The 25,210-nt window shown below is 54.9% G+C and overlaps 1 protein-coding gene across 2 annotated transcripts in view; it reads left to right on the top strand.

Annotated features, from left to right (window-relative positions):
* COL17A1 (collagen type XVII alpha 1 chain) overlaps positions 1-25,210 on the top strand; it is a 48,454-nt gene that overhangs the window by 21,577 nt on the left and 1,667 nt on the right. For both annotated transcript variants that reach the window (XM_053668416.1, XM_037159518.2), the window contains exons 16-50: positions 1,159-1,203; positions 2,351-2,563; positions 3,109-3,327; positions 3,562-3,591; positions 3,950-3,976; positions 5,374-5,400; positions 5,503-5,565; positions 6,412-6,516; positions 7,264-7,326; positions 7,921-7,956; positions 8,516-8,569; positions 8,816-8,851; positions 9,317-9,352; positions 10,001-10,063; positions 11,267-11,302; positions 11,567-11,638; positions 12,476-12,502; positions 13,405-13,440; positions 14,933-14,968; positions 15,240-15,320; positions 16,696-16,731; positions 17,229-17,303; positions 18,198-18,251; positions 18,562-18,615; positions 19,263-19,322; positions 19,603-19,644; positions 20,200-20,325; positions 20,878-21,015; positions 21,497-21,556; positions 21,917-22,066; positions 22,840-22,929; positions 23,032-23,142; positions 23,654-23,800; positions 24,085-24,435; positions 24,922-25,059. In XM_053668416.1, coding sequence (XP_053524391.1) covers positions 1,159-1,203; positions 2,351-2,563; positions 3,109-3,327; positions 3,562-3,591; positions 3,950-3,976; positions 5,374-5,400; positions 5,503-5,565; positions 6,412-6,516; positions 7,264-7,326; positions 7,921-7,956; positions 8,516-8,569; positions 8,816-8,851; positions 9,317-9,352; positions 10,001-10,063; positions 11,267-11,302; positions 11,567-11,638; positions 12,476-12,502; positions 13,405-13,440; positions 14,933-14,968; positions 15,240-15,320; positions 16,696-16,731; positions 17,229-17,303; positions 18,198-18,251; positions 18,562-18,615; positions 19,263-19,322; positions 19,603-19,644; positions 20,200-20,325; positions 20,878-21,015; positions 21,497-21,556; positions 21,917-22,066; positions 22,840-22,929; positions 23,032-23,142; positions 23,654-23,800; positions 24,085-24,435; positions 24,922-25,059 — 2,937 coding nt within the window. The remainder of the gene's footprint in view (positions 1-1,158; positions 1,204-2,350; positions 2,564-3,108; positions 3,328-3,561; positions 3,592-3,949; positions 3,977-5,373; positions 5,401-5,502; positions 5,566-6,411; positions 6,517-7,263; positions 7,327-7,920; positions 7,957-8,515; positions 8,570-8,815; positions 8,852-9,316; positions 9,353-10,000; positions 10,064-11,266; positions 11,303-11,566; positions 11,639-12,475; positions 12,503-13,404; positions 13,441-14,932; positions 14,969-15,239; positions 15,321-16,695; positions 16,732-17,228; positions 17,304-18,197; positions 18,252-18,561; positions 18,616-19,262; positions 19,323-19,602; positions 19,645-20,199; positions 20,326-20,877; positions 21,016-21,496; positions 21,557-21,916; positions 22,067-22,839; positions 22,930-23,031; positions 23,143-23,653; positions 23,801-24,084; positions 24,436-24,921; positions 25,060-25,210) is intronic.

Here is a 25,210-nt window from a genome sequence, read left to right as displayed (position 1 = left end):
AGCCCTGGCCTGCTGAGTGAGAGGCTGCATTTTAACAGCTTCCAGTCGACTTGTATGTGCACAGTATTGAGTCAAAAGCTTTCCCATGATATGAGTAAGGTCTACAGTGGTATTTTTTTCTCAGTAAACTCATCCTCCCCTAATTTTTAGAACTAATAGAAAAATGCTTTGCAAAGCACTTGCTAGCTTTATTTTTTTCTTCCCAAATATCTGGATCCTCTCCTAGTTAAATACATTGCTTCACTGCTCTGTGTCCTGAACAATCTCTCCAAATCCCTAATTTCAGAGTGGTCAGTAAAGGAAGGAAAAATATGCTATAGAACATTTTTTTAAGATTTTTTAAAATTTATTTTTAGAGAGAGGAAGACATGGGAGAAAGGGAGAGAGACATCAATGTGTGGTTGCCTCTTGAGCACCCCCCAGTGGGAACCTGGCCTGCCTCCCAGGCACGTGCCCTGACTGGGAATGGAACCAGTAACCCTTTGGTTCACAGGCCGGAACTCAGTCCACTGAGCCACACCAGCCACGGCCCATAGAACACTTTTAGATAAATGCAAATGGACTCAGCCACTGTCCTTACCATGCTAACTCTGAGTCTTCTAAGTTAGCAGTTCCTTACATTTTAGGGATGAAAATGGGGCAGTGGAGCCAAAAGACCCTTTTAGAATCAGATGAGAGCTATACACAGTCTTCCCAGAAAATTCTACACATGCCCACGACACTCAATGGTCACATCACATCAGGAACTCACGAACAGCCCTCCTCCCAGCCCATCCTTTCTGTCGGGTTCCTTCCACTGCAGGTTAAGAACTTGCATTCAAAGTCCCTTAACCAAAAAAAAAAAAATTAGGAGTCATTTCTCACAAGCACTTTAATTGTTTGAAAGCAAGGTCACCTAACGTGATCTTCTGAAAATGTCTTGGGCTTTAAAGTTTCAGGTTACACAAGGGTTATGACACTGCCTTTTCCCACCACTGATGGTTTGCCAAGCTACCTCTGCATCAGTGTAATTACTGTAATTACTCGAGGTGCCTGGGGGTGGGGATGGGGGCATATCTATCTAAAGCCCTGCCCAAACTCTACACATAGGCTGTCCTGTGGGCTGCTCACATTTAAGCACTCAGGCCAAAACCTCTGTTCCCGGTGTTTGTCTTTCAGGAGACTTGAAGACGGTGTCCACCAAGGGCAAGACGGCCTCTGCAGGTAGGTGATACCGGAGGGTCCTGCAGTGACGGAAGCCCGTGAGGCCGGTTATGATGAATGCAACAGATAAGGCCCCCTAGCCTGGAGCCCGTGCACACCTGAGTGACCCAACTCTGAAGAGTGTCCCTGAAGGCTTCAGGGGAGCAAAGTGGAAGGCAGTGGAGAGGGCAGGCCGGTTAGAGCTGGCTGCAGAAGCTTAGTTCAGGGGCTGTTGCTCACAGCACACCCACGCTCACCCCCAGGCACCAGCTATCTGCCCTCAGGTGCAGGGTCTCCCCACAGGACAGGAGCAACACAGCAGGGCCGCCGCTGTCTTATTCCCCTAACCCCCCAACACACAGAGGCTTCAAGGCAACACTGATTCACATGTCTCCAATCTTTACACTCTCCTCTCTTCCTCCTGTGGCCTCATAAGAAAGGCAGAGCAAGGCTTAGCACCCCATCTCAGATACTAAACACCAAAACAGTTTTGTAAAAAGAGAAAAGAAAATGTACTGGGTACCCTGTGAGTGCTGAGTGTAATTCTAGGCACTTGGGAATTACAAAGAAAGAGTGGTGAATACTGAGACATGGGGATGGGAATGCCTCTGATTTGGGCTTAATAAAATGCAGGAGGTGGCAGCAGATCAAAGTTTATAATCCAGATTTTTTAAAGATTTTATTTATTTTTAGAGAGAGAGGAAGGGAAGGAGAAAGCAGAGAGAAACAATAGTGTTGGTTTCCTCTTATGCACCCCCTACTGGGGACCTAGCCTACAACCCAGGCATGTGCCCTGACTAGGAATCAAACCAGTGACCCTTTGGTTCACAGGCCCATGCTCAATCCACTGAGTTATACCAGCCAGGGCCATAATCAAGATTTTTAAATCTGGCTGTCTGTTTTATATCCTCTGCTAATTACCCCCATGCCTCTCATTTCATTCTACAACTTAAGGCCAGGATAGTCAGACTTCTGCTCTTCTTCACCAGCCATGGCCCAGTGTTCGTTCATTCCAGGGCCCAGCCTCATTCTTCACTGAGCTACACAGGAACCTGAGAGACCCACTTATGCTCACTCGGGCCCAAAAGTCACCAAAACCCAGAAAATTTAGAGGGAATAGAGCTAGAGCCACCCGCATTCATCCTACCCTTTCCCCTCTCTTCCACAGAAATGTATGGCTACGACCGACAGAACGGTGTCAGTGGCGCTAAAGGTGGCGGCGGCAGAGGAGGTGTGGGCGGAGGTGTTGGCGGAGGTCCGTTGGCGGCGGCACCAGCCTGGTGCCCCTGCGGCTCCTGCTGCAGCTGGTGGAAGTGGCTGCTGGGCCTGCTGCTCACCTGGCTGCTGCTCCTGGGGCTGCTCTTCGGCCTCATTGCTCTGGGTATGTGGCCCGGCTGCCCATTCAATGGGCAAGGATTGGGGCTAAGGGGTCAGACACTGTAGGTGCAGATGAGAAAAATGAGGCTCCAGGAGACACCTGGTGAAGGTCCCAAGGCCACCTAGTGGCAGAGCTGGAATTCTAATGCCACTGTCTATCCTCCCACCCCACCCCCACCCCCACCCCAGGCTTCTGGTTCTGCAGCCTGGCTGCCCTGAGTCGTCAGGCCATGCGTTCTCCCAGCATTCCTGCCCTCCAGGCCCTGTGGGGTTCACCCCAGCTCCCAGGGAGAGTGAGGGCCAGCATTTTCACCATCTCAGATGAGAAGACCCACCCCTGGGCCAGGTTTCGCTAAGGCTCAGTGATAATTTTGAGTGGCTAAAACCTCTGGTAGCCATAAGCATTCCAGCAAAAGGTCCCAGGGCCAGTGGCATGAAGAAGCTGCCACAGACCCCAGAGCACCCAGCTGAGGCCCCCAGTGGGGAGTGAGTGTGCACTGGGAGGGCGCTGGCCCTGTCCCTGGGCTGACACTCCCTGATGTGGTCCAGGGGAGGAGGTGAGGAAGCTGAAAGCTCGCGTGGAAGAGCTGGAGCGAATGCGAAGCAGAATGCAGCTGTATGAGAAGATGGAGAGGGGGAACACAGGCGAGCTGCAGGGGGAGGCGCCCAGCACAGGCACAGGCGTGGGCACGTCTGGCCTGAACGGCTACGGTCAGGAGGAGCTGTGGCATTTCATGAGGAAAAGGCTGATGATGGAACAGGAAAACGGTGAGCTCAGGGGCTAGCACACTCCCTCCACTCTCAGTCCTCTCCATAGTCTAGGGAGGGAGGGAGGAAAACTGACACCTGGAGACAACTGCCCAGCATCACACAGCTGGCACATTCTAGAATCTGACCACTAGTCCTAGCTTCGGTTTCTGCCCCATCCCCTGCACCCCACAGATCCTGCACACGTGTGTGTGCACAGATGTGTGGCCAACTCCGGTTTTCTGTCTCCCACAGGCAACCTCCTAGGAAGCCCTGGCCCTAAAGGTACTGCGGTAAACTGAGCCCTTTCCCCTCATTTCTTGAACTTGGAGCTGTGTTTTCTGGGTGGATTGGAAAACTTTTTCTCCAAACTCTGAAGGACGAACAGTGGAGAAATCTTACAGTATCTGTTGGGAAGGTTGAGAATTGGCTTTACAGTCAGACTGTCTCAGAACAGGAAGGGACTGAAGGCCTCCTCTAAGAGGGGCCCAGTGGTGTGCCAAATGGCACAGTTGGTGACTGAGAGGAACCCACACCCCACACCAGCTCCCCTTGAAGTGCCGCTCCCCTGCTGTCAGCTGGTCTTAAACACTGTCCTTGGGTTCTCACCGCATTCACAGTCTTCTCGTCTTTCTTATTTTAGGTGACATGGGAAGTCAAGGCCCTAAAGGTAACTTTTACTGTGACTATTAGTGAGGTCGATGGTGTGAAGCAATCAGCAGGTGTCAGAGAGCCCACCCCTCACTCTCCCGGTCACCTGCCCCACCCTGACCCCATGGTGGTAGGACCGTGAATTGGGGAGCAGCCTGCAGACCCTTGTTCTCTCTGGGGCAGGGGCTTCATGCCAGAGCAGGGTCTACATCCCTGTTCTTCACCCCTCTCAGGGGACTCCCAGAACACAGGCCTCAGGTGGCCTGTGTCAAGAGCCTGCCTCTCCCCCAGCTCCACAAGGCAGCCTGAGGGCCTACTACTACACACCCCCGCCCCCTGCCGGGACCCCTTGGATTTCTAGAAGTCCAGATTCCTGGGCCCTGCCAAAAATGAGAAGTTCCTGAGGCAGAGCTCTGGGGCTAAACTGCCCCCTCCCCTCAGGTTTTAATCCTGATGAGTCAGGTCAGGAACCACCATTCCAGGTGAGCCAGCTGCTCCCTGGGTCTTAGCTGAGGGAGGCTGGGAATAAGACCCAGCAGCCAGGGACTGAGCTCCAGGGGGGCACCCAGTAGGAACACCTGCCTTCAGGGGGTGTGCAGGGCATAGTCACAGGAGCAGGTACACCACAGTTGGGGGATGATCTCATGCTAATGTGTGTAGTGCACACTTATGTGCTGTAAGAAATTGATGTACTTCTTTAGAAAAGTGGTTTGACAACCAATGGGACAGGCCCTTGGATGGGCAGAAGAGGTCCCAGGGACCCTTGATGAAGCCGTGTGGGTGTCACAAACTTCAGTGTGTGTGAGAATTGACAAAAGATTCTGAGCTCTTCCTTCCAGAGCCACTGATTCGGCAGGTATAGGTGGGTGGGGCCAGGGGCCTGCAGTCTTGATCTCCCCAGGTTGCTCTGAGGCCAAGGGTGCAGTTTATTCTGAGAATCACTGTTTAAGGTAACAGGGTAGCCTCTGAGCTTCACCTCTATTCCCGAGATCCCTGTGCAGGAATCGGGGTTCCTCCACTTCGTGGTCCTCTTCACTTCAGGATCCCCTACCCCCATCCACACACCCTGGGTCACCACCCCAGCCCCCCTTCCCCACACCTTCCTGACCATGCTGGGGTAGGACTGGTGATCCTGGGGACCCTGAGCCAGCAGGTGCGGTACAATACGGGATACCCAGTCAAATTCAAATTACAGGCAAACTACAGATGATATTTCACTGTATGTCCCAAGTATCACATGTAACATACTCATACTAAAAATGTATTTGATGTTTTTCTGCAATTCAGACTTAACTGAGTACCCTGTATTTTTATTTGCTACATTTGGCAATCCTACCTGAATCCCACCTGGTGGCTCCTTTAGGTAGTGGCCCAGGCCTTGTGGCTGATCTCTCTCTCTCATCTCTGTCCCCACAGGAGATCGAGGGCTCCCTGGGACCCCAGGTATGTAACCTCTGATGGTGTGGCTGGTATCATGGGCTGCTCAGTCCCAGCTCCCAAATTCTGGGAGGAAAACAGAGCTGAGGGATTTTCATGCATCCACAGGTATCCCTGGGCTCTTGGGACACCAAGGTCCAGAAGGACCAAAGGGACAAAAAGGCAGCATGGGTAAGAGCCGCTTTTCTCCCTTCCTTCCTTCCTTCCTTCCTTCCTTCCTTCCTTCCTTCCTTCCTTCCTTCCTTCCTTCCTTCCCTCCCTCCCTCCCTCCCTCCCTTCCTTCCTTCCTTCCTTCCCTCCAAAAGCATTTCTTAAGTGCCTGCTGTGTGCCAGGCCATTTTTCAGCACCGGGGAGACATCAGTAAACACAACAGATAACCCCCTGCTCATGTTTGAGTGGGGGAGAAAGACAACAGAATGTTTAATAAGTAAAGTAGTAACAGAGTAGGAGGTGGTTCGGAATAGGCAAGACAGAGGCTGGCAGGACCCTGGGAGTCCCGAGGGGGCCGTCAGGAAAGGCCTCTCACCATGAAGGTGCTGTTTGAGCAAACACTTGAAGCTGGTAAGGGAGCCTGGCTTGAGATCTTGGGGAAGACATTTCAGGCAGAGGGAGCAACCACAGGCCCAGGGGCGAGGGTGTGCCCACTGGTCAGGGAGCAATGCGGACAAGGAGGAGGAGGTGGAGGCCTCAGCTGGAACCCAGGAGTCAGGCAGAGGGTCCAGAGTGAGGGCAAGGTGTGAGGCTGACCAGGCCCTGGAGGTCTTTGTAAAGACTTCTCCCAGTGAGGTGAGAAGCCACTTGCTAGTTTGGGGCAGGGGTGGGACATGATGATCCTCTCCATCCTCTTGCATTTTCAAAGGGGTGCTCTGGTTTCTGGGTTGAGCCTAGACATCAGGAGGCAAGGGGAGGTGCAGCACAGAGACTCCAGGCAGGCGTCCTGCCAGCGAGATGCTGCCTGTGGAGCCCGCAGCTCTGGCTCAGGGTCCCAACTCTGAAACAGCCATTTCTGTTTCTAGGAGAGCCTGGCTTGGAGGGACCTGTGGGCCAGAGAGGGCGCGAAGGCCCCATGGGACCTCGTGGTGAACCAGGGCCACCTGGGTTTGGAGAGAAAGGGGAAAGAGGTAAGAGGTGATCCCTTCCCCAGGAGGATCGGCTACATCCATGCTTCCTTCTTCCATCTCCCTCCCTCCCCCTCCCTCCTTTCACTAGCATTTGCTGGGCACCTTGAGCCAGAGTCTGCACCAGCCTGGTGGGGACAGGCTGGCTGGTTCAGGCTTCAGATGAAGAACTGTGCTGAGCTCAGAATGCATGGAGAATGTGGTCACAGGGAGAAAGGGGTCTCCCCGTGTGGGGCAGGGAGGAGTCAGGGCTGAGATGAAGAGTTTGTGGCAGGGCCTGATGGAAGGCGGAGTGGGGCTCAGGCCCTCGGGCCTCTCTTGGCTGGAACTAGTCAGGGAAGGGGGCATGGAAAGCCCCAGGCCCAGGCCCAGGCCCAGCCCAGGAGGGGCCTAGGAGACTTTCCAGTTAGATTTTTCACACGAATCTGTTTTTATCAAGAAAAACCAAGTACAGACACCAGAAATTCTCTCAATGCCAACAGATTATGAGCAAGAAGCTTTATTTTTAGCTTCCCTTTCTCTTAAAAATATTACCGAAGAAGGCAACAAGTGTTTATCGAGTACCTCAGGTGCCAGACATGGAGCATAAAGGCTCTGAGGGTAGAAGGTGTTCTGCTGACCTGTGGTCTCAGGGAGGCACCAAGTGGGTCAGAGGTTACCGGCAGGGAGGGAGCCATCCCTTAATGACACTGCCAGCCCGGGTGGGCAACCACACTGGGGGACTCTCTCAGAGTGCTCATTTCTCCCCAGGGCTTGCTGGTGAGGTGGGCGTTCCAGGCCCACCGGGTGTCCCAGGTTTTGTGGGTCCCAAAGGTAAGTCAAGGCCCCAGGATGGTCCCCAAGTTTACTCTGCCCAAAATGGACCACAGAGGTCCAGGTGCTGGGATGCCAGGTGGCCGCCACCCCCTATCCCAGGCTTGTGAAGGGGCAATGGGACCTGAGAGGGTCCCCACAAAGGAGTGCCTGGGGGTCAGGATGGGGCTGGTTTTGGCTGCAGGGTGGATTTGGGGCTGCGTTTTCATCTATTTTCAATGGTGCCATTATGTGGACCCTAAGTGAATAGATAGAAGTCAGACAATTTCCCCACCTGTCTGCACGCACTGGGGCCCAGGCGCACACACTCTGAAGCAACCTGTCTGAATGACCGGGAGGATGGGCCTTCCCTGTTTGATGCCTCTCCTCCTTCCCCCGCCCCAGCCCAGATGTTTCCCTCTGACTAGGAAGGAGCAGGGGTCCCGTGATCCCACCAGCCTCAGCTTCCTCCCTGAGGAAGACCTGGCACTGGACTTAGGTCATCTTGGACCCACTGGCTCTGGGGTCCTGACAAGAACCCATACCTTGCGGGGGCAGATGTCCCTGGCCTGCACCCAACCCTTCTGATTATTGTCATTTTGTCATCCTTCCCAGGTGCCAGTGGTTCTCCTGGCCCACAGGGCCCACCAGGTCAGTGCACTGCTTCTTCCTATTAATACATGCTATTCTGGGGAAAGAAAGGGATGCTAAAAAGAAAAACAAACACCTCTTAAGCAAAAGAAGCAATTGTAAAGAGAGCCTGGGGGCACCAAATGCACATCCGCACTGTGTCTCCTGCTGCTGAGGTTGGGAGCTGATGGGCCCTGTGGAGCCACTCTGGCCGCCCCGGCAGCAGGCTGCTCCTCCCTGCCCTGCAGTGCCTGCCTCCGCCTCATCCCTGGGGCCAAGGCTCGTCCTGCTGTCTTGGGAATCTCAAGCTACAGCCCATGTTGTAATGCAGGTCAAGGTCCCTGCCAGGGTCCCAAACTTGTCCTTATGACTAGGGCCTGCTAATCACAGGGGCAAAGGACCTGCACCAGGACGATGTAGAGGGGACATGGGGTGGAGTCTGCAGAGAGCAGCCCTTGGTTTTTACTCCTGAGTGTGTGTGTGTACCTGGGTGTGTGCCTGCGTGTGTCTCTGTGTGCACATGTCCGTCCCTTCCAAAGCCACAGCACTCACCTGCCTGCGTGGTCTCCTCTACCTGCAGGCCCTGTAGGTCTCCAAGGGCTCCGAGGTGAAGCAGGGAGCCCCGGGGTCAAAGGTAAGCTTGTGGGGAGCAGCTGGGAAAGGTGTCACCCTGTAGGTGCTGGTCACTCAGGAGGAAGGTCTTGGGGGGGGACAGAGGGTCAGATGGACACAGACAACAGCCTGTGCAGGCTGATGGAAACATGAGGAGACAGGGAAGTCAGGGTGGTGGGGTGGGGGTGCCTGTCTTCGCACACAGACACACCCTTCTTGGTCCTCCTCACCCAGGCTCTTCATACCAACTTGTCCATTGCTTTTTCAGGTGACAGAGGACCTATGGGACCACCAGGGCCCAAAGGTATGTTGCTCCTACTCCTCCTCAGACATCACCAGAGCCTGCCTGACTCCCAGGAACCCAAATGTGACTCAGGCCCCGGTACCCGGGAGCACACATGGCTTCAGCTTCTGGACCCTGGGGCTAGGAGGGATGTGCCTGCCAGATGGAGAAACTGGGGCACAATGGGGGGCTACAAAGCACCACCATCATAGCACTCGGGGTGGTAAGGGCGCAGCATCGAGGACCTCCTGTGCCCACAGTGCTCATTGTATGACAGCAGAGTCTGGGCTCAGTTTGTGAGGACATCAAAGTTCCCCTTGGGCTTCACAGGGGACATGTTCCCTGCAAAGATTCTGCTGACAGTAGCTTCCATGTAAATGAGAACCATTCAGCAGCAAGGCTCCCTACACCTAGGTGGGAATGTTTTCCTTGCTATTTACTGATGCTTCCTGTCCACCCCATCCCCCCCACCATGTTTTGTTTTAGGTGACCAGGGTGAGAAAGGACCCCGAGGCCTCACAGGTCAGTCCTACATGGGAATCCATATTGATTATTTAAAGACTTTCCATAGGTCTGTTAGGCACTGGGGTGGGGGCAACACACAGAAGTATGAGAGAGAATCTCCATCCACTTCAGAAAACTTGCAGTCTAGCAAAAGGCAGATGAGATAAAGCCTGGACCGCAGTGTAAACCAGCATCAAGATGTAGAGTCCAGACAGCGTATGTTTGGGGCAGAAAAGGAAGTTGTGATTGTCACTGATTCTTTTGGGGAATCAGTTGACAAAATTAAGCTCTTTCCAGAGTAGCAGAAAGTTGGCGCTACTTGTCCCCCTTCTTCCATTCACCTCCTGCCAACTTGCATGATTTAAAAGGAAATTAGTAGTAATGGTACTTTGGATATAAGGGGTAACTCTCTGTTAGCAAGGAAATAAGACTCGTACACATGCAACTTCAGCCCAGGTGTGGCTCCGGGCAGTCTATGCCTGCTGCCCAGGTGGCCCTGACCATAGAATCTAAGCAGACACTGTGTCCCCAATCTGTTTGGCACCCCAAGCTCATCTGGTTGGGAAGTGGCAGGCTTGGGGATGGGCAGGGAGGGTGCAACATTCTCCCATTATTAAGGATGCAAAGCTTGAAAGCTTCCAGCCAGCTAGTCCACTTCCTTTGCAGGTGAACCGGGCTTGAAAGGTCTGCCTGGTGCTATGGGCGAGCCTGGAGCTAAAGGAGCAATGGGTGAGTGTCCCAGGGGAGCGAATGCAGCAAGTCTGCTCCACTCTGGCGTCATCATGGCTGTAGAGCTGAGATCCTTCTAGGGCTACCTCTCCTGGTCTCTGACCTGCCCACCCTTCTAGTGGCTCTAGTCACAGGCCATCGGGGGCCTGCACATCTCTCCTGGGGTTCAGAGAGCAGCAGTCACCTATCTGGGTTTCTCACTGCTCTGGGGGAGACTTGGCAAGCCTTGGCCTCCGCCCTGGTTCCTGCCCCCAAGCCACTTGGGCCTCTGGGGTGGGCAGGCAGTGTGGGAGTACTCCGGGATCTGAAGTATTCCAGACATACCTGTGACATCCCAGGGCCGGTCTCACAGCCAGATCCAGGGTTCATCCTAATGCTGACCCTCACCAGGGGGCCTGTCAGCCAGGACATGGAGCTGGTTCCCCCAAGGAACCTCAGAGGGCCAGGCATTTAGCACCAAGTCCCAGAAGCGCTTAAGCCCTTCCAATGGGGTATGTGACCTACTCACTTTCTCATTCATTTAACAAAATGTTAGGAAGTACTCACTCTGCGCTGGGCAAGTAAGATGCTTCACCTCCCACAAGGGGGGATAAAACCCATATAAAGTGACAAGTGTCATGAAAGGTACAGAGTGCAAGGAGGATAGAGTGGAGAGAGAGCTTTCTTCCCGCCAGGAAGGTGAAGGAGGTAGCATTTCGGATTGTCCTAAAAAGTAGGGAAGATGTTGATCAAGATTAACTTGGAAAATTCCATGAGAAACAACATAAGAAAGGAAAGGCAGAGAGGTAGGGAAAAGCAAGACATAGTCCCAGAAGGACCTCTGAGAAGGTCGGATCATCGGAGCAGAGGAAACAAGAACTTGGAAGACCCTGACTTCTAGGGCCTTGAGTACAGGAGGCCGGCCTTTGTTGGGCATCCGGTGTGTGCGGAGTCCTGCCAAGGGCACTGGAGGTCAACAGGGAGCCAGGGAGCTGTTCTTAACAGGAGAGTGGACGGCTCCTGGTTCCGGATGAGAGGGCAGGGAGAAAGCTGCATCCAGGGGGTGCAACAGAGACTGGGCTCTTTCTGCTTTTGCCGGCCTTGGGAAGGACCCATGGGCTCCCCACCTGGGAGACAACATCATATGAACCTGACGGGCAGCAGAGGGGGGCGTCCAAGAACAGCTCTGGGAGTTGCTGATGAGCTGTGGTTCTGTTTTCCTAGGACCGGCGGGCCCTGATGGACACCAAGGCCCAAGAGGTTGGTCACTGATCGGCTCTCCTCACCCTCACTGCCTCCCCCGCCTGCTACGTGCTGACCTGCCCATGTCCCCAAGTCACAGTGCCCGGGGTGGGGGTGGGGGGGAGATGTGTCATGTAGAAACACACAAAGCAGGGTCTTATTAGCCTTCTCCGCCCCACCTGCCTGCGAGTTACTCAGTAAAACCCCAAGAAAGCCTCAGCAGAAGGCTGGTTCAGCTTCCCCAGAAGGAAGACATTCACACATTGGTCATATTCTCTCCAGGTGAACAAGGCCTCACAGGGATGCCCGGAACCCGAGGCCCCCCAGGACCTTCGGGAGACCCAGGAAAGCCAGGTAACAGCTGGAAGAGGGAGCCAGAGCCCTGCTCTGTGAGTGTGTGCAGGCATGTGCAGGCGTGTGTGTGCGTGCCTTATATCATTCTCCTCCAGCAGCGCAGCAGGGAACCACAACTGCTGGCTTGTGCTATGTGCAGGGGCAGTGTGTCTTGATTCCTGAGTCCCCACGTCTGGCAACTGGGAAGAGAGAGCTTAATGGTTAAAAGCAAGGAGCTGTAGAAAGGGGCAAGGACTCTTCTTTAAAACTGCAGAGTTTAACACCACTTCAGTACCTTGCTCCTCTGAGCCTTCCCCTCTGGTCCACCTCCTCTCGGACTGAGCCTGGACCCTCACTAATTCCTGCCAGTCTGATGAGAGAGGCCATTGTTAGCATCTCCATCGAAGGCCCGACAGGAGCAAGATCCTCAGGGCTGCAGCAGAAGCAAATCAGAACACGCCAAGGAAGCTGAGAGGGGCAAAGCCTTCTTTGGCGGGCAGGGATGAGCAGGGTCCTCCTGGCTGCTTTTTTCGGTGCACAGTTTGGGAGTACCACGCAGGGGGTCTGGGGGTAACCTGATGGCTCAGTTAGAGTGTGAGTTTTCTGGGTTCATGGCTCTCAGGTACCAGTGGGTCTGTGACCCCAAGAGGCTGAGGAACCATCGCCCGATGGAGCAGTGGGTCACTTCACTGCTAAGTCCAGGAACTGCTCTTGGTCCAGTGCTGGGAGGACCCTGGAGTCTGGCTGCCCCAGACTCAGAGCTGGTCCTCCTGCCCCACCAATCCCACCTGCTCCTGCAGCTGAGGGTGTGGCTTCTCAACCCTTCAACCCTCCTCTTCTGTGTTTTGTTTCCCGTAGGCCTCACAGGACCCCCAGGACCTCCAGGTGAGTCACTGGGTCACTCCCACTTCCAAACATCACCCACAAAGCCCCCCATTCCAGCCTTCCAGCATTCCGCAAATGCCTGTCCTCCGATCACCTTGAGTTTCCTCATCCCCTCCTCTCAGTCTCCCAGAGAACATAGGTTTGAGTCCTTTTACTGTGAGTCTTGAGAAGTTTGAGGAAGGAAAAATATTCACAGAACAACCTAGAAAGCCATTCTGGTAGAAATGAAGTTAGCTCATGTGCCAATTCTGCCTGCCTGAGCCCTGCTCCCCTCCGGCCCAGGGCGCAGGAGTTGCACTGGCCCTGCATGGCTCCCGGCCCCATCAGCGAGAGAGGGAGGGGGAGCTCACCTCACGGGTTCTCTGGGACAGCCCAGGGGTCAGAGTCTGTCGTGTGGTTGGGCCTGTGTGCACTGTCGCCACGCCCGACCCCAACTACTAACGCAAACTAGGCAAAGATGTAGAATGAAGTCAAGCAGCATATTCCCCCTAGCGATGAGGGCACAGGGACCCCTTCGGGGGCTCCCTGGTGGAGTTGAGCAGACAAAAGCAGCAGCTGCAGGAAGCCTACCACTGCCCCCCAACTCTGCAGGGTCAGATGGGAACAGCAGCTGCTTTGCAGGCTGGAGGAGGGCAGGGATCCCCTAAAGCTGAGTCCCTGGGCCTCCGTCTCCCTCAAGCCCCACTGTTGCCCTGTTTCCCAGAGAAGCAAAAGGGCTCAGAACAAGAGGATCCCCTAGAAGCACCTCCGCTAGAGCAGAAGGCAAATCCAGGCAGGTCTCTGGGTTGCCACCAGTAATAGTGGCTCTGTAGGTCACAGGCAGGAGCACTTGTCACTATCAGAGGGTGTTTGGACTCACTGGGCCAGAATTGTCCTGACTACCTTGTTTTTAATCACATCAGGACTTCCTGGAACTCCCGGCCAACCAGGGACTAAAGGTAAGTGATTTTCCAAATTTCATTTTCTTTCTTTTCACAAGTCATTTTTTTTTTTTTTTTTTTTGAGGGAAGAAAAGGATTGGCTGGAGGGAAGCCCCCCTCTGGGCAGAGCCTGGATCAACAGTGGCATCTAGTGGCTTGAGTGCAAGGCTGGAGGCTGGGGAGTCAGATGGTGCTAAGCCCCAACCCTGCCCCACACACCTCCCTGGAGCCTCACGTGGTACCTGCACGCCTCCAGGCCATTGTTGGAGGAGGAGCTGGAGGCTGCTGCTCCTGCCCCCAGAAGCTCTTCCATCCCCTGACCTCCCACTAGTGCTCAACCCCCTCGCTTAAGCTTGGTGCCCTGTGACATGACTCTCCCCCGCTGGGAACCACCTTACTTTATCAGTCACATGGGGGCTTTAATGCAGGCAGTGGGAAGAGTCTTAAGAGGCTGCTGGGAAGCGCCGACCCGCATCGGGTGGACCCGGGGGCCAGCCAAGTGATCCCTATGTGTAGATGGAACTCTCCAGTTCCGCACCATCAGGCCCCAACCCTGAGCCAGTCCAGGGGTAACTGTCTGTGCTCAGGGACGGTCTTCCTCCTCCCGCCCCTGCGACCGCACATCCTTGAACCCTGACGGGCGGTGCAGCTGCGCTCTGTCATGACCAGCCACTGTCACCTTGGAAGGACCCAAGGAACAAAATAAATACTTTTTAAAAACTATTTCCAAGGACTGGTCAGACCAAGGCGTTCTTTTAGGACAAATGAATGTAATTCAGAATAACAACAACTGAGTTCACATGTGGCAGACAGAACTCTGGGCCCATAGATGGTGGATCGCTGGCACCTTTAGTGAGACACGTAGGTTTGGAGACTCCCAAGAACACCTGGCACCCTGCCCTCCCAGGGCCCATGACCTCCTGTCCACAGGGGAATTGGGACCCTCCCGGGACAATGTGCACAAAAGGTGGACATTTTACTTAATACCAGCTGCGTTCCAATGAAATGAACTCAAGTACTTTCTCCTCTCTTGACCTTGACTGCCAGGGGCTGGTGAATGACAAGCGGAGACCAGCCCTCCACTTCCCCTGACAGGGGCTCATGCTGCTGCCCTCTGACCTCTCAGTACTTCTCCCACTTAAGCCTGTCCCCAAGAAGATCCCGAGCCACCTGCTGTGGGAGAAGTGTAGGAGTGGGAGTGACTGTACAGTCAGCCTTATCCCAGCCTCACTGGAAGGCAAACTCTTTGACATTCACCTTCAGGGAGTCCTAGCTTCTTCCCAAAGCTAATGTGAGCCAAGAAGATTGATGTTCCAGCTTCCAGGGTCTCCAATGCAGAGACTGGTGCTTGAAGTGTCCTGAACATGCCCCTCAGTTCATTAAAATGCCATTAGCCTGCAGGTTAAAGGCCCAGGAGTGGGTCTCAAATGTAATCAGACGCCTTGGAAATGACTTCCTGGGCCACTAATTGATCCTGGAAACAACCACTCTCCTTTTCCTCCCCTCCCAGGTGAACCAGGAGCTGCAGGCAAGATCATCAGTGCAGGTAGGCAGGCCCTGTGCTGTGCGCTCTCAGACCCAGGCATCTGCCCCGGTTCTGCCTTCACACCCTCAGGAAGCACCAGTCCGTGGACATGGTGCTATGGGCAGGATGCAGTGTGGGCGGGGCTTTTCGAGTCGGCAGCAAGGTTCGGGGTGGAGGGGGGTTAGTTTTGAAGCAATGAGAGCAAGAGGCACTGAGTCAGCCTGGGCTGAGGTCCCAGTGCCTCTGAGCCAGAAGAGTGGGGTTCAGTGCTCCATGTGTCTTCATTTTGCAGAGGGGTCATCGACTCTCACTGTCCCAGGTCCTCCAGGACCTCCTGGACCCATGGGACCCCCAGGACCTCCAGGTATCCCAGGTCAGTCTGTTTCCTTGCTTCGCTCCCAAATCAGCAGCAGGCCTAGGTTACATTTGACTAGGCCAGTGTCGACTCAAATTCCGAAACCCAGGGTAGGACCTGGGGGGTGGGGGCAGGGGCAGGGAGAGTAAGCCCACTCCCAGGCAGCCCTGCACAGGCCTCCCTTCTCCGGGCCCCACAGCACTGTGAGGGGCTCCAGCTTGTAAATGACTTGCCCAAGGTGGCTCAGCTAAGACGCAGCAGAGCCGGGATTTGGCCCAAGCCCTTCTGCCTCCAGAGCCAGTGTGTGAGGGGTTAGAGCCCTCGGTCTTTGAACCATTTCCTCCTGGAAAACAACTGGATAACAGGCATCAAGGGCAACAAAAATGCCAGGGATCTATTTGAAGAAAATATCCCCAAATTGTCCAACGAAAATGAAATTGTTACAAAAATATGAGGACTTAAAAGAAAGTTGTTAGTAGACAATAATGTTATTTAAAAGAGTAGAATGTTCATTAAGTGTGCTGTGTGGTTGCAACAATATTTTTACAAGATGCAAGAAATGCTGGGAAGAAATAAAATGTTACAAGTTAAAGAATTATGGGTGATACTTTTCTCCTGTCTTTCCAAAAGGCCTGTTTATTTTGCTGCCTAGATGGGTTTGAACAGGGCAGGTTCACTTTTACACAACATTTCCCAATGAATATATTGGACCTTTTTTGGGAAATTTGTGGCCACCTGAAAAAACTCACAAACAAACCTTGTGCTTTTCTTAATAACATTTTCTTTCCTCTGGCTTGCTTTATTGTACGAATATAGTTATAGAATACATATGACGTATAAAGTATGTGTTAATTGACCGTTACTGGTAAGGCTTCCAATCAACAGCAGGTTCTTAGTATAGTTTTTTGGAAAGTGAAAAGTTATATGCAAATTTTCAACTACGCAAAGGTTCAGATTCCCTGACCCCCATGTTGTTCAAGGGTCAACTGTGTCTATTCTTTAATTATTAAAAAAATGTTCACATGTGAATGAAATGCATGGTTTAACAAGACCAGTGCAAGTGCAGACCAGCCTTTCCTCCTGATAAGCTCTAGTGAGTCGGGGACAATGGGAGTGTTCCAAAGTCCCTCGTCACTGAAGAGCAGTGTCCAAGAGGCCAGTCTGGCCGTCCCAGGGGCCCGAACCTGGCAGAGGAACCGTCGCCCGAATGGGCCTGCAGGCTGGCCTCCAACTGCACACTGCTCTCCAGTGAGCAAGCTGACCTCTGGGCCACTGTTCTGTGGCTCGCGAGGAAGCTGCGTGTGCGCCCTGGACTTGCGTTTCCCTCAGCACTTCCTAGAACTGTGACCCTAGAGATGTGACAACGCCCTTTCTTCCCCAACCCCATTTCCAGGCCCTATTGGCCCAGCTGGTCTTCCAGGACAGCAAGGTATGTCATGGCTGAAAGGTTGCACGACTGCGGCCTCAGTCGGGAGGGCTTCCTTCCCGGGTGGGACTTGGGCCCCAGTCTGTAAATGAAGCGAGAGATGTGTCTTTGGGGTGTTGGGGGTGGGGAAGGGGGTGACAGTTCTGCATCGAGGGCTTTGGGAAGCCTCAGCTGCAAGAGGAGACACCTGCTCTCACCCCCTTCCTTGTCTCCGAGAAAGCAGGCAGGGGTCCACCGCACAGGGGATTGAAGCTCTGTGGCCACCGGGTCAGGATCAAGCTCAGCTATGTTCGCAGGCCTCGGGCCTCTTGTGACTAGACCCTAATAGTTGTGCTACCACTTAGAGACTAAAAGAAAAACAGTCAGGTTTGGGAAAAGCCCATGCACTCCTCCTGGGGTGTGTCTCCCCAGCAGGAAAGTGTGCAGCCACTCTCTGGCCTGCCATGCCCCAGGCACCTGGGCTGCTGGGCCAACCACTCTAACTCCATGTCTCCCCATAGGCCCACGAGGGGAGCGAGGACTCGCTGGGGAATCGTTCGTCAGCAGCACCTCCATCTCCGAGGTCCTCTCTGCTCGTGAGTGCCCCATGTTCTCCAGGGCAGGTGATGTAGGGGTGGGAGTGGAAGAGAGGTCAGCACCCTGGGGCCTGTGGTAGCTACGCCAGTGTGTCATCCAGAGCCCCAGATGTGGGTGAGGATGGCCAGTTCCTCTGCAATGCAATGCCAGGCAAGACTGAACAGCAAGGGCTTTGTCAGCTGCAGGGGGTGATTCACAGGGGATGGGGAAGCTGTCAGAGAGGTTCTCAGACTCCAGGGGCCCAGGGTCACACAGGGCCTCTGGGGGACCCAGACACTGTTAGTGTTGCTGGCAAGAGGACTGCCTCCCCCACCTGCTGGGAACAGTGACAAGGGTCTGTGGGATCTCAGCCTCAGGCTTGACCTGGGAGGACAGTTTCCCGGATCCTTGTTCTTTGAAGAGCCCGGGCAGAGAGGATGCTGGGCCTCTACCTCAGCACCTGAGCACCTGGCCAGCCCTGGTCCAGCGGTCACACGCGCCAGACACGATGCCGTGGCATCTCACTGAGTCTTTACAAGGCCCCTGTGACACAGGTCTTATGCCTCTGGTTTACAGAGGAGGAAGCTGTTGCTGACAAAGGTTGAGAACTGGCCAAAGTCATCAGCCAGAGGTGGTGGAGCAGGGATTTGAACTCAGGCTCTGTGACACTGAAGCCATGTTCTTACCCATCACTCAAACTCCCCGAGAGTTTGACTTTAGCCCTGCCCTGCCTCTGAGCAAGGGCACTCCTAGCAGAGGGGGTGCTTGAGGGTCATGTGCCATGACCCAGGGCCTGATGTGTGGGGTGTAAGTATAGCGTGTGGTGCTTGACACTGATGATCTTGGCGAGGGGAGAAGGTGGTGGAAAGCAGCCTCACATCAGCTTTTGCTCATTTGTTTCCTTCTCTCTATAGAGGGTGTTGATTTACGAGGTCCTCCAGGCCCACCTGGACCACCTGGGCCACCAGGTGAGCATCTCAGGGACCTTTGGAAGGAGGGGAACCGTGGGGCACAGGAGGACTCAAGGACTTAGTGAGGAAGCCAGGTCCTGCTCCTGGGTTTGGCATTGCCCCTTCCTCACTCTCTTCTGCAGGACCTTCCACTCCAGGCCCACCACAACCCCGAGGCCCAGCAGGGGGAGGCACAAGACAGTGGGTCCAGAGCTCAGGCTTCTTCTGGGCTGGCCCTGGGAAAAGGGCTTTCCCACTGCTTCTCCTGAGCAGAGGGTTCGTGGCCCAGTTCTTGGCATTAATTAATCTTGTGGGTTCTCTTCTTTAGGGAAAGGCTTGCCAGGTCCACCAGGCCCACCAGGATCTCTCCTGGCCAACTCAGGTAATGTGGAGTCAAGTCACACCTGTTCTCCACCTCAGCCCTAACGCCGGTACCTTCCATGGCCACAGGCATTCGGTCTTCCTGACCTACTACCTTGCTTCCTCCTCACTTTCCACCAGGGTGTGGTCACATAAATTCCATGCCACCTGCTCCATGTACAGAGGGTAAATGATGATAACCCAGCCACCTGATATCCTACCTGAGGGAGGGAGCCAGTTCTGCCCTTGGAGAGATCCGGGCTGACTGGCAACACCTGGTTCCTGTCCTTGGGTAGCCCGGGTCTCATGAAGTAGGCAGGACACACATATATGAAATGAGATAAGTGCTGACAATGCAACATAGAAACATATGGCAGTAGCTTTAGAGCAAATAACCCAGAAGTACCCCCTTGTAGAAAATTCATCCATCCATTTATTCATTTATCCACTCATTCATGTAACCATTTATCCTCCATCAATCCATCCATCCATCCATCTACCCGCCCAAGCATCCACTTGTCTATCTACTTCTATCTACTCATCCATCCATATAACCAACCATTTGATAAATATTGATCAAGAATCTGCAGTGTGATGACTGCTGTGTTAGGTGCTGCTGCCTCACAGAATCATTGCGTCCACACTCAAAACTATTTCTTTCCTCTGCAGAGAACTTCTTCTCCGGCCCTCCAGGCCCACCTGGTCCCCGAGGCCCTAAAGGTGACAGAGGTCAGTGAGAGAGTGGCCATGGAGGCAGTGAGGAGTAGGAGTAATGCTGGCTCCCAAAGCCTGACTCAGACCGACATGTACTTATTGGTGCTAAAGCCTGTGGGGAAGAAGAGAGGGAAGAACTGAGCGGCTGGAGGGAGGACGGTGTGGGGATGTGGGGACATCCCTGCCCAAAGGGAGCTCATGGTGTCACTGCAGAGACAGAGACAGGAAGTCATTGTTGAGCCACGTGCAGATAAGGGGAGGTGACGCGAACAGTGCTTCTCATTTTGGATTCCAGGTGATCCCGGATTCCCTGGCACTGCTGGTGGTCCCTCTCAAGGTAAGTACCGTAGGTGACCAAAGTTCCTCTCCCCTTCTTCAAGCAAGTCTGATCATGCTAATGAGAACAACAATTCATTCATTCATTCATTCATTCATTTCTCCATGATTCAGTGTTGATTAGGTACTTTCCACATGCTAGGATCTCTGAGGGGCCTTAAGGAGTTTCCATGTTAGTGGGGGCAGGAGGGAAGAACCCCCACATGTAAAGATGACTAAAAATGCCAGTGACGGAAGGTGGAGACAGAGCAGGCCCTGGGAGCCGGGTGCAGGGGGTGGTGGCTGGTGGTGTGCAGAGGGAGACCCGAGGCAGTGAGCCAGCTGCCGAAGGAGAGGAGGAGGGTCTGGCCTGGAGAGCTCTCATTGCCAGGCCCCTCGCAGACAGCGGCTGCTGCAGGCACTCCTGTCCTCTTTTGGGAGGGCCCCTTCTCTTTGCCACTGTCCTCTTTGTTCCACTGAGGAAGACCCCCATCCCCAGACTGTGGGAGCAGTGCCTGGGCCCCTCGTTTGGACCCTACGGCAGAGAACCCAGCTCGGAGGCCTTCCCTTCTTCCAGGGGGATCATCATCCAGCACCATGTTCATGCCGGGCCTGCCAGGCCCACCGGGGCCCCCTGGGCCTCCGGGCTCCATCAGCAGCTCGGGCCTGGAGATTCAGCAGTACATCTCTGAGTACATGCAGAGTAAGTGTGGGGTCCGGCAGGGTGTGCGTGTGCACGTCTGTGCGTGTGCACGTCTGTGCTGGAGGTCAGTGTCTGTACGGCCAGGCCCAGGCCTTCCTCCCCTGCAGCCAGGACAGCAGGTCCGTGAGCTCCTGCCGTCCAGCTGCCCACACAGATGACTTCAGCCTCACCCCTGTGGAGACTCACACACCCACACCCTTGTCCACATGCATACACAGATACACACTCACGCTCTCACGGGTGCACTCCCCCGACCCCATCCCTGTGCTCTTCATGGATGTGTGTGATTCCCACAAATGTGGGCACCAGAGATCTGTCCAATGGGTGGCTGACTAGAGTCTTCTTGTTGGTCCACAGCCCTCCAGTACTTCCTGACCCAACATATTCCTTGGTTTCTCCATGTATAACAAGACATCTGGCTCCCTGCTGGCCCTGCCTTGGGCCTGTGTGGAGTTGGGGCAGGTGCTTCATCAAGTACTTCAGGTCCCCTCCATGAGGAGGACGTGCCCACTTGGGGACATGCTTGACCTTGCTTTATTTCTTTGTTGGCAGGCGACAATGTTAGGTCTTATCTCTCTGGAGTTCAGGGTCCCCCAGGCCCTCCTGGGCCTCCCGGGCCTGTCACCACCATCGGGGGTGAGACTTTCAACTACGCAGAGCTGGCAAGCCTCGTCGTGAGCTACCTACAGAGTAAGCCTCTCCTGTGGCCCAAACGGCCCTTCCGCCCAGGCTGCACTTCTGTTCCTCGAGTCTCATCTCCCCGTTTGCTGTTGGCTTTTCCTTCTTCTCAGTGTGATGTTCAAATCTGAACTCCTGGTGATCGGGTCTCAAAAAGGGCTTGCTCAGATGAAGGGACACTGCAAAGCCATGTTTAGTGAGCCCTCTGGCTGTGTGTGACAAATGCGTCCTAGATAAGGGAAGAGGGATCCTTTGGGCTGGCAAGGTCTCTGAGGACTTAGACTAAAGCATGTTCCCCAAAACACACTCACTTCTTATCAAACAAGAACAAAAAAAATGCTTGACATTTTCATGCTTTAAAAATAGCCTCCTGACGCTCCTTTCATTCATTTCCGGAATGGAAGCAGCCAGTTGCCCAGGTCTTTGTGACTCTGGGGCAACGGGGTGTTGCTTCAGTGCAATAGGCAGGTAACCCGGGTTTCCCTCCTGACAGCTTCAGGGCACAGCATCAGCTCGTCCGTCACTTCCGAAAACATCTTGGCTGTGCTACAGCGTGAGTCTCCCGCAGTGGGCTGGCGGCGGGCCCTTTGCCTTCTCCTGACTGCCCTTGTCAGGCTCACCTTGTCCCTCGGAGCTTCGTGAGGGCTGCACAGGGGAGGGAGGCCTTCAGGACAAGGAGCCATTCCCTCACTCCTCCCAACCACTGACTGGAAAGGGGGCAGCAGGGCCCCCCCGCCCAGTGTCAGCCAGCCAGGCAGGCGCCCCTCCAGATACCGATGAGCTTGCTGGATCCCCCGTGGGCCTGAGACCTAGAGCCACACTCGTCACTCACCAGCCAGTCTGTGTGGGGGGACCAGGCTCTGGCTGTCCCGGAGCCTGGGTGGGTCCATGCTAACACACCCTTTCCTTTCAGGTGATGACATGCGTCAGTATCTACGTCAGTACCTCGTGGGACCCCCGGGGCCCCCAGGGCCACCAGGGCCACCAGGAGCCGGTGGAGATTGGTCCCTCCAGTCTTTGGACTACACAGAGCTGAGCAATCGCATCCTCAGCTACATGTCGAGTGAGTGTCTGTCTTTTGCAGGCTAGGGCGGTCAGGAGGGCCCTGGATGAGGACATGGGGGCTGAACCTCCCCAAAACGGCCCACGGACCCTCTCCTGCCAGGCTCCACCAAACCCAGAGGGAGTAGGCTACCTGCAGAGCTATTCAAACCCGTGACCCCAAAGCAGGTCAAGGAGCTGGGCCAGGGAAGCCAGAATGAGTGTCTTATGCACCATCCTGTACAGAACTGTCACACACCTCACGCACATTCCCTATACACACACTCACACATACACACTTCCTTACACAAATTTGTACAGACAAAACACACATGCACACTTCTCTATGCACACTCTATACACATATGCACACCTCTATACACACGTCTCTATACACACCACTCACTTCTCTGTACACACACTTCTCTATACACACACACTTCTCTATACACAACACACACACTGCTCTGTACACACACTTCACACATACACACTATACACACATGCACATACTCCACTCTGTGTACACAAGCACACCCAGCAGGATGAAGGTGCAGGCCCTTTTTGGACCTCTGCTTTTCCAGGGACCTGGGGCCCCTCCTCCTTGGCGGGGTTACCCAAGATTGTCTCTCTGTGTCCCTCTCTCTGCCAGTCCCTTCCTGATGCCTCTCTCTTCCCCTTCTTGCCCCCACTTCCATTCACATTGCTTCTGTCTGGCTTCCTCTTACGGGGGGTTTCCCACTGCCTTTCCCTATCTGGTCTAAATCTATCACAATTTGGGATTTTGTTCCTCAGGTTCTGGAATCAGCATTGGTCTTCCTGGCCCCCCGGGCCCCCCCGGCTTGCCAGGAACATCCTATGAGGACCTCCTCTCCTTGCTCCAAGGTAAGGCTGAGCAGGGAACACCTGTCCAAGCGATTTGAGATGGAAGGCAGAGCCCCTCGGTCTGGACCACAACCAACTCCCTGCTTTTCCTTGGTATGTCAGGATCTGAATTCAGAGGCATCGTTGGGCCCCCAGGCCCCCCTGGGCCACCAGGGGTCCCAGGCAATGCGTGGTCCAGCATCAGCATGGAGGATCTCTCTTCTTACTTGCATAGTAAGACATGGGGAGCGGGGTGAGGGCAGAGGACTGCAGCCTGGACTTGGGAGCTCCGGGTTTTAGTAAGGGCAGCTGTGGCGTTAAATCCGTTTACCTGTTCCCCAGTCCTCCTGCAGCATGTACAGGGCTGGGCCCTGGGGCCCTGGGGCCCTGGGGAGGGACGTGCGAGCTTTGAGGTGCTTTTAGCCTAGCAACAGGCGAAGTGGGGAGAGACAGTGCGCCCCGGTGTAGCCCTCAGAGAACTCCACGAACCAATGAGTATGGCACCAGTGTGATCAGGAGCCAGGGCAGGGTTCCCACTCCCAGAGGCGGGGAGGACATGACCTGGGTTGAACGTGGCTCAGAACTGGGAGTGGGATGGCCAGTCATTCCCTGGTGGTGCTCTGGGTGTCAGCTGCTCCCTCCTCATCCCCCTCCTCTGCAGAAGGCACCACCTGGGGCCCTGGGTGGGAAATTCGGTGTTCTCAGCAGGGCCATCTCTGATCTCTTGCTTTTGCCTCCCGCTCAGCTGCTGGCTTGTCCTCCATCCCAGGCCCCCCAGGTCCTCCGGGCCCCCCAGGCCCTCGAGGGCCTCAGGGTGTCTCAGGAGCACTGGCAGCCCACGCGGCTGAGAACACCGACAGCTTCCGGAGTGAACTGATCAGCTACCTGACGAGTAGGTGCCCCTAACATGGCTGTTGCTCATAGGCCCTTTCCCGGGCCTTGCTTCTCTCTGGGAGGGGAGCAAAAGGCAAAGGACCCCGAGAGACCAGTATGTGAATGCCACCAGCCAGGGAAAGCCCAGGGGCTTCCCAGCCAGTACAATCCTGTTCACGGACAAGTGCCTTGCAGTTTATTACATACCCGGTTTAGGAGCGTGGAGACCCCGAGACAGGTCTTAACCCACTTCTTCCTCTCCACCCAGACCTGCGCTCCCACTCACGCAGCTCCCCTCCACAGGTCCTGATGTGCGCAGCTTCATCGTGGGCCCCCCAGGCCCTCCTGGGCCCCAGGGACCGCCTGGAGACAGCCGCCTGGGGTCCGCGGATGGCTCCTACAGCCGGAGCAGCAGCTCTTCCCAGAGCTCGTCGGTCAGCCGGGACACGTCCTACAGCTCTTCCATGGGCGTAGGGGGGTCCAGCGGCGGCTCCCTGGGTGAAGGGGGAGGCTTTGGTGCAGACCTTCGCCTGGGCCAAGGCTACGGGACAGCAGGAGGTGGCATGTATGGTGGTGACGGACTGTTCGGGAATGGCCTTGCTGGAGGTCTGGATTACAACGAGCTGGCTGTCCGGGTGTCCGAGAGCTTGCAACGTAAGTCGGGAGACAGTGCTATGGGGGGAGTGGGAGCACGTGAGCATCTCCACATCGGGCCCAGAAACTGCCCCTTGTTTTCGGAGTGCCCAGGCTGGGAGCCCCGCAGCACTGCAGTCAGGACCTTCAGGGACTGAGGACAGGACACCCCAGCCTAATTTTCTCCCTGCTTGGTTCAAGAGGCCCCCAGGCAGGGCTGGAACCTCTGCTGCAGGGGACAGAGAATGCTGGGGTCCCTGTACTTTGCTTTCCACTAACTGGTGTGGGTCTCGGGAGTCTCTGTGACTGCGACAGTTTCTGCTGGGCCTGAGGGGAGGTTGCTGGCTAAGAAGCCCTCCCTCCCTGCAGCTTGTCAGCCAGTTGTGCAGGCAGGGCCTCTGATGACAGCCTGCTGCTCAGGGCCTGGCGCCGCCTCCAACCTAGTCCAGTGCACTGGGCGCTGGCTCCCCACGGTGAAGCGTGTGCCCACACTCCCGTGTTTCACAGGTCAGGGCCTGCTGCAGGGCATGGCCTACACCGTCCAGGGCCCACCGGGCCACCCTGGGCCTCAGGGGCCCCCCGGCATCAGCAAGGTCTTCTCTGCCTACAGCAACGTGACTGAGGACCTCATGGACTTCTTCCGAAGTAAGGGCCTCCCTAGATCGTTTTCCCAGCACGTAACTTGCCGCACAGTCTCCCACGGAGCCTGCTCCACAGAGACCTGTCTCCTAAAAAACCTCATCGCTAACACTCCAGATGCTTCGAATCTGACAGATTCTGAACTTCGTTTTCCTCT

The sequence above is a fragment of the Artibeus jamaicensis genome, unplaced genomic scaffold (assembly GCF_021234435.1).
Source record: "Artibeus jamaicensis isolate MK-2021 breed Jamaican fruit bat unplaced genomic scaffold, CSHL_Jam_final contig_490, whole genome shotgun sequence".
NCBI lineage: Eukaryota > Metazoa > Chordata > Mammalia > Chiroptera > Phyllostomidae > Artibeus > Artibeus jamaicensis.
Note: the sequence above shows the minus strand (reverse complement) of the source record. Positions and strands in the feature narration are given on the sequence as shown.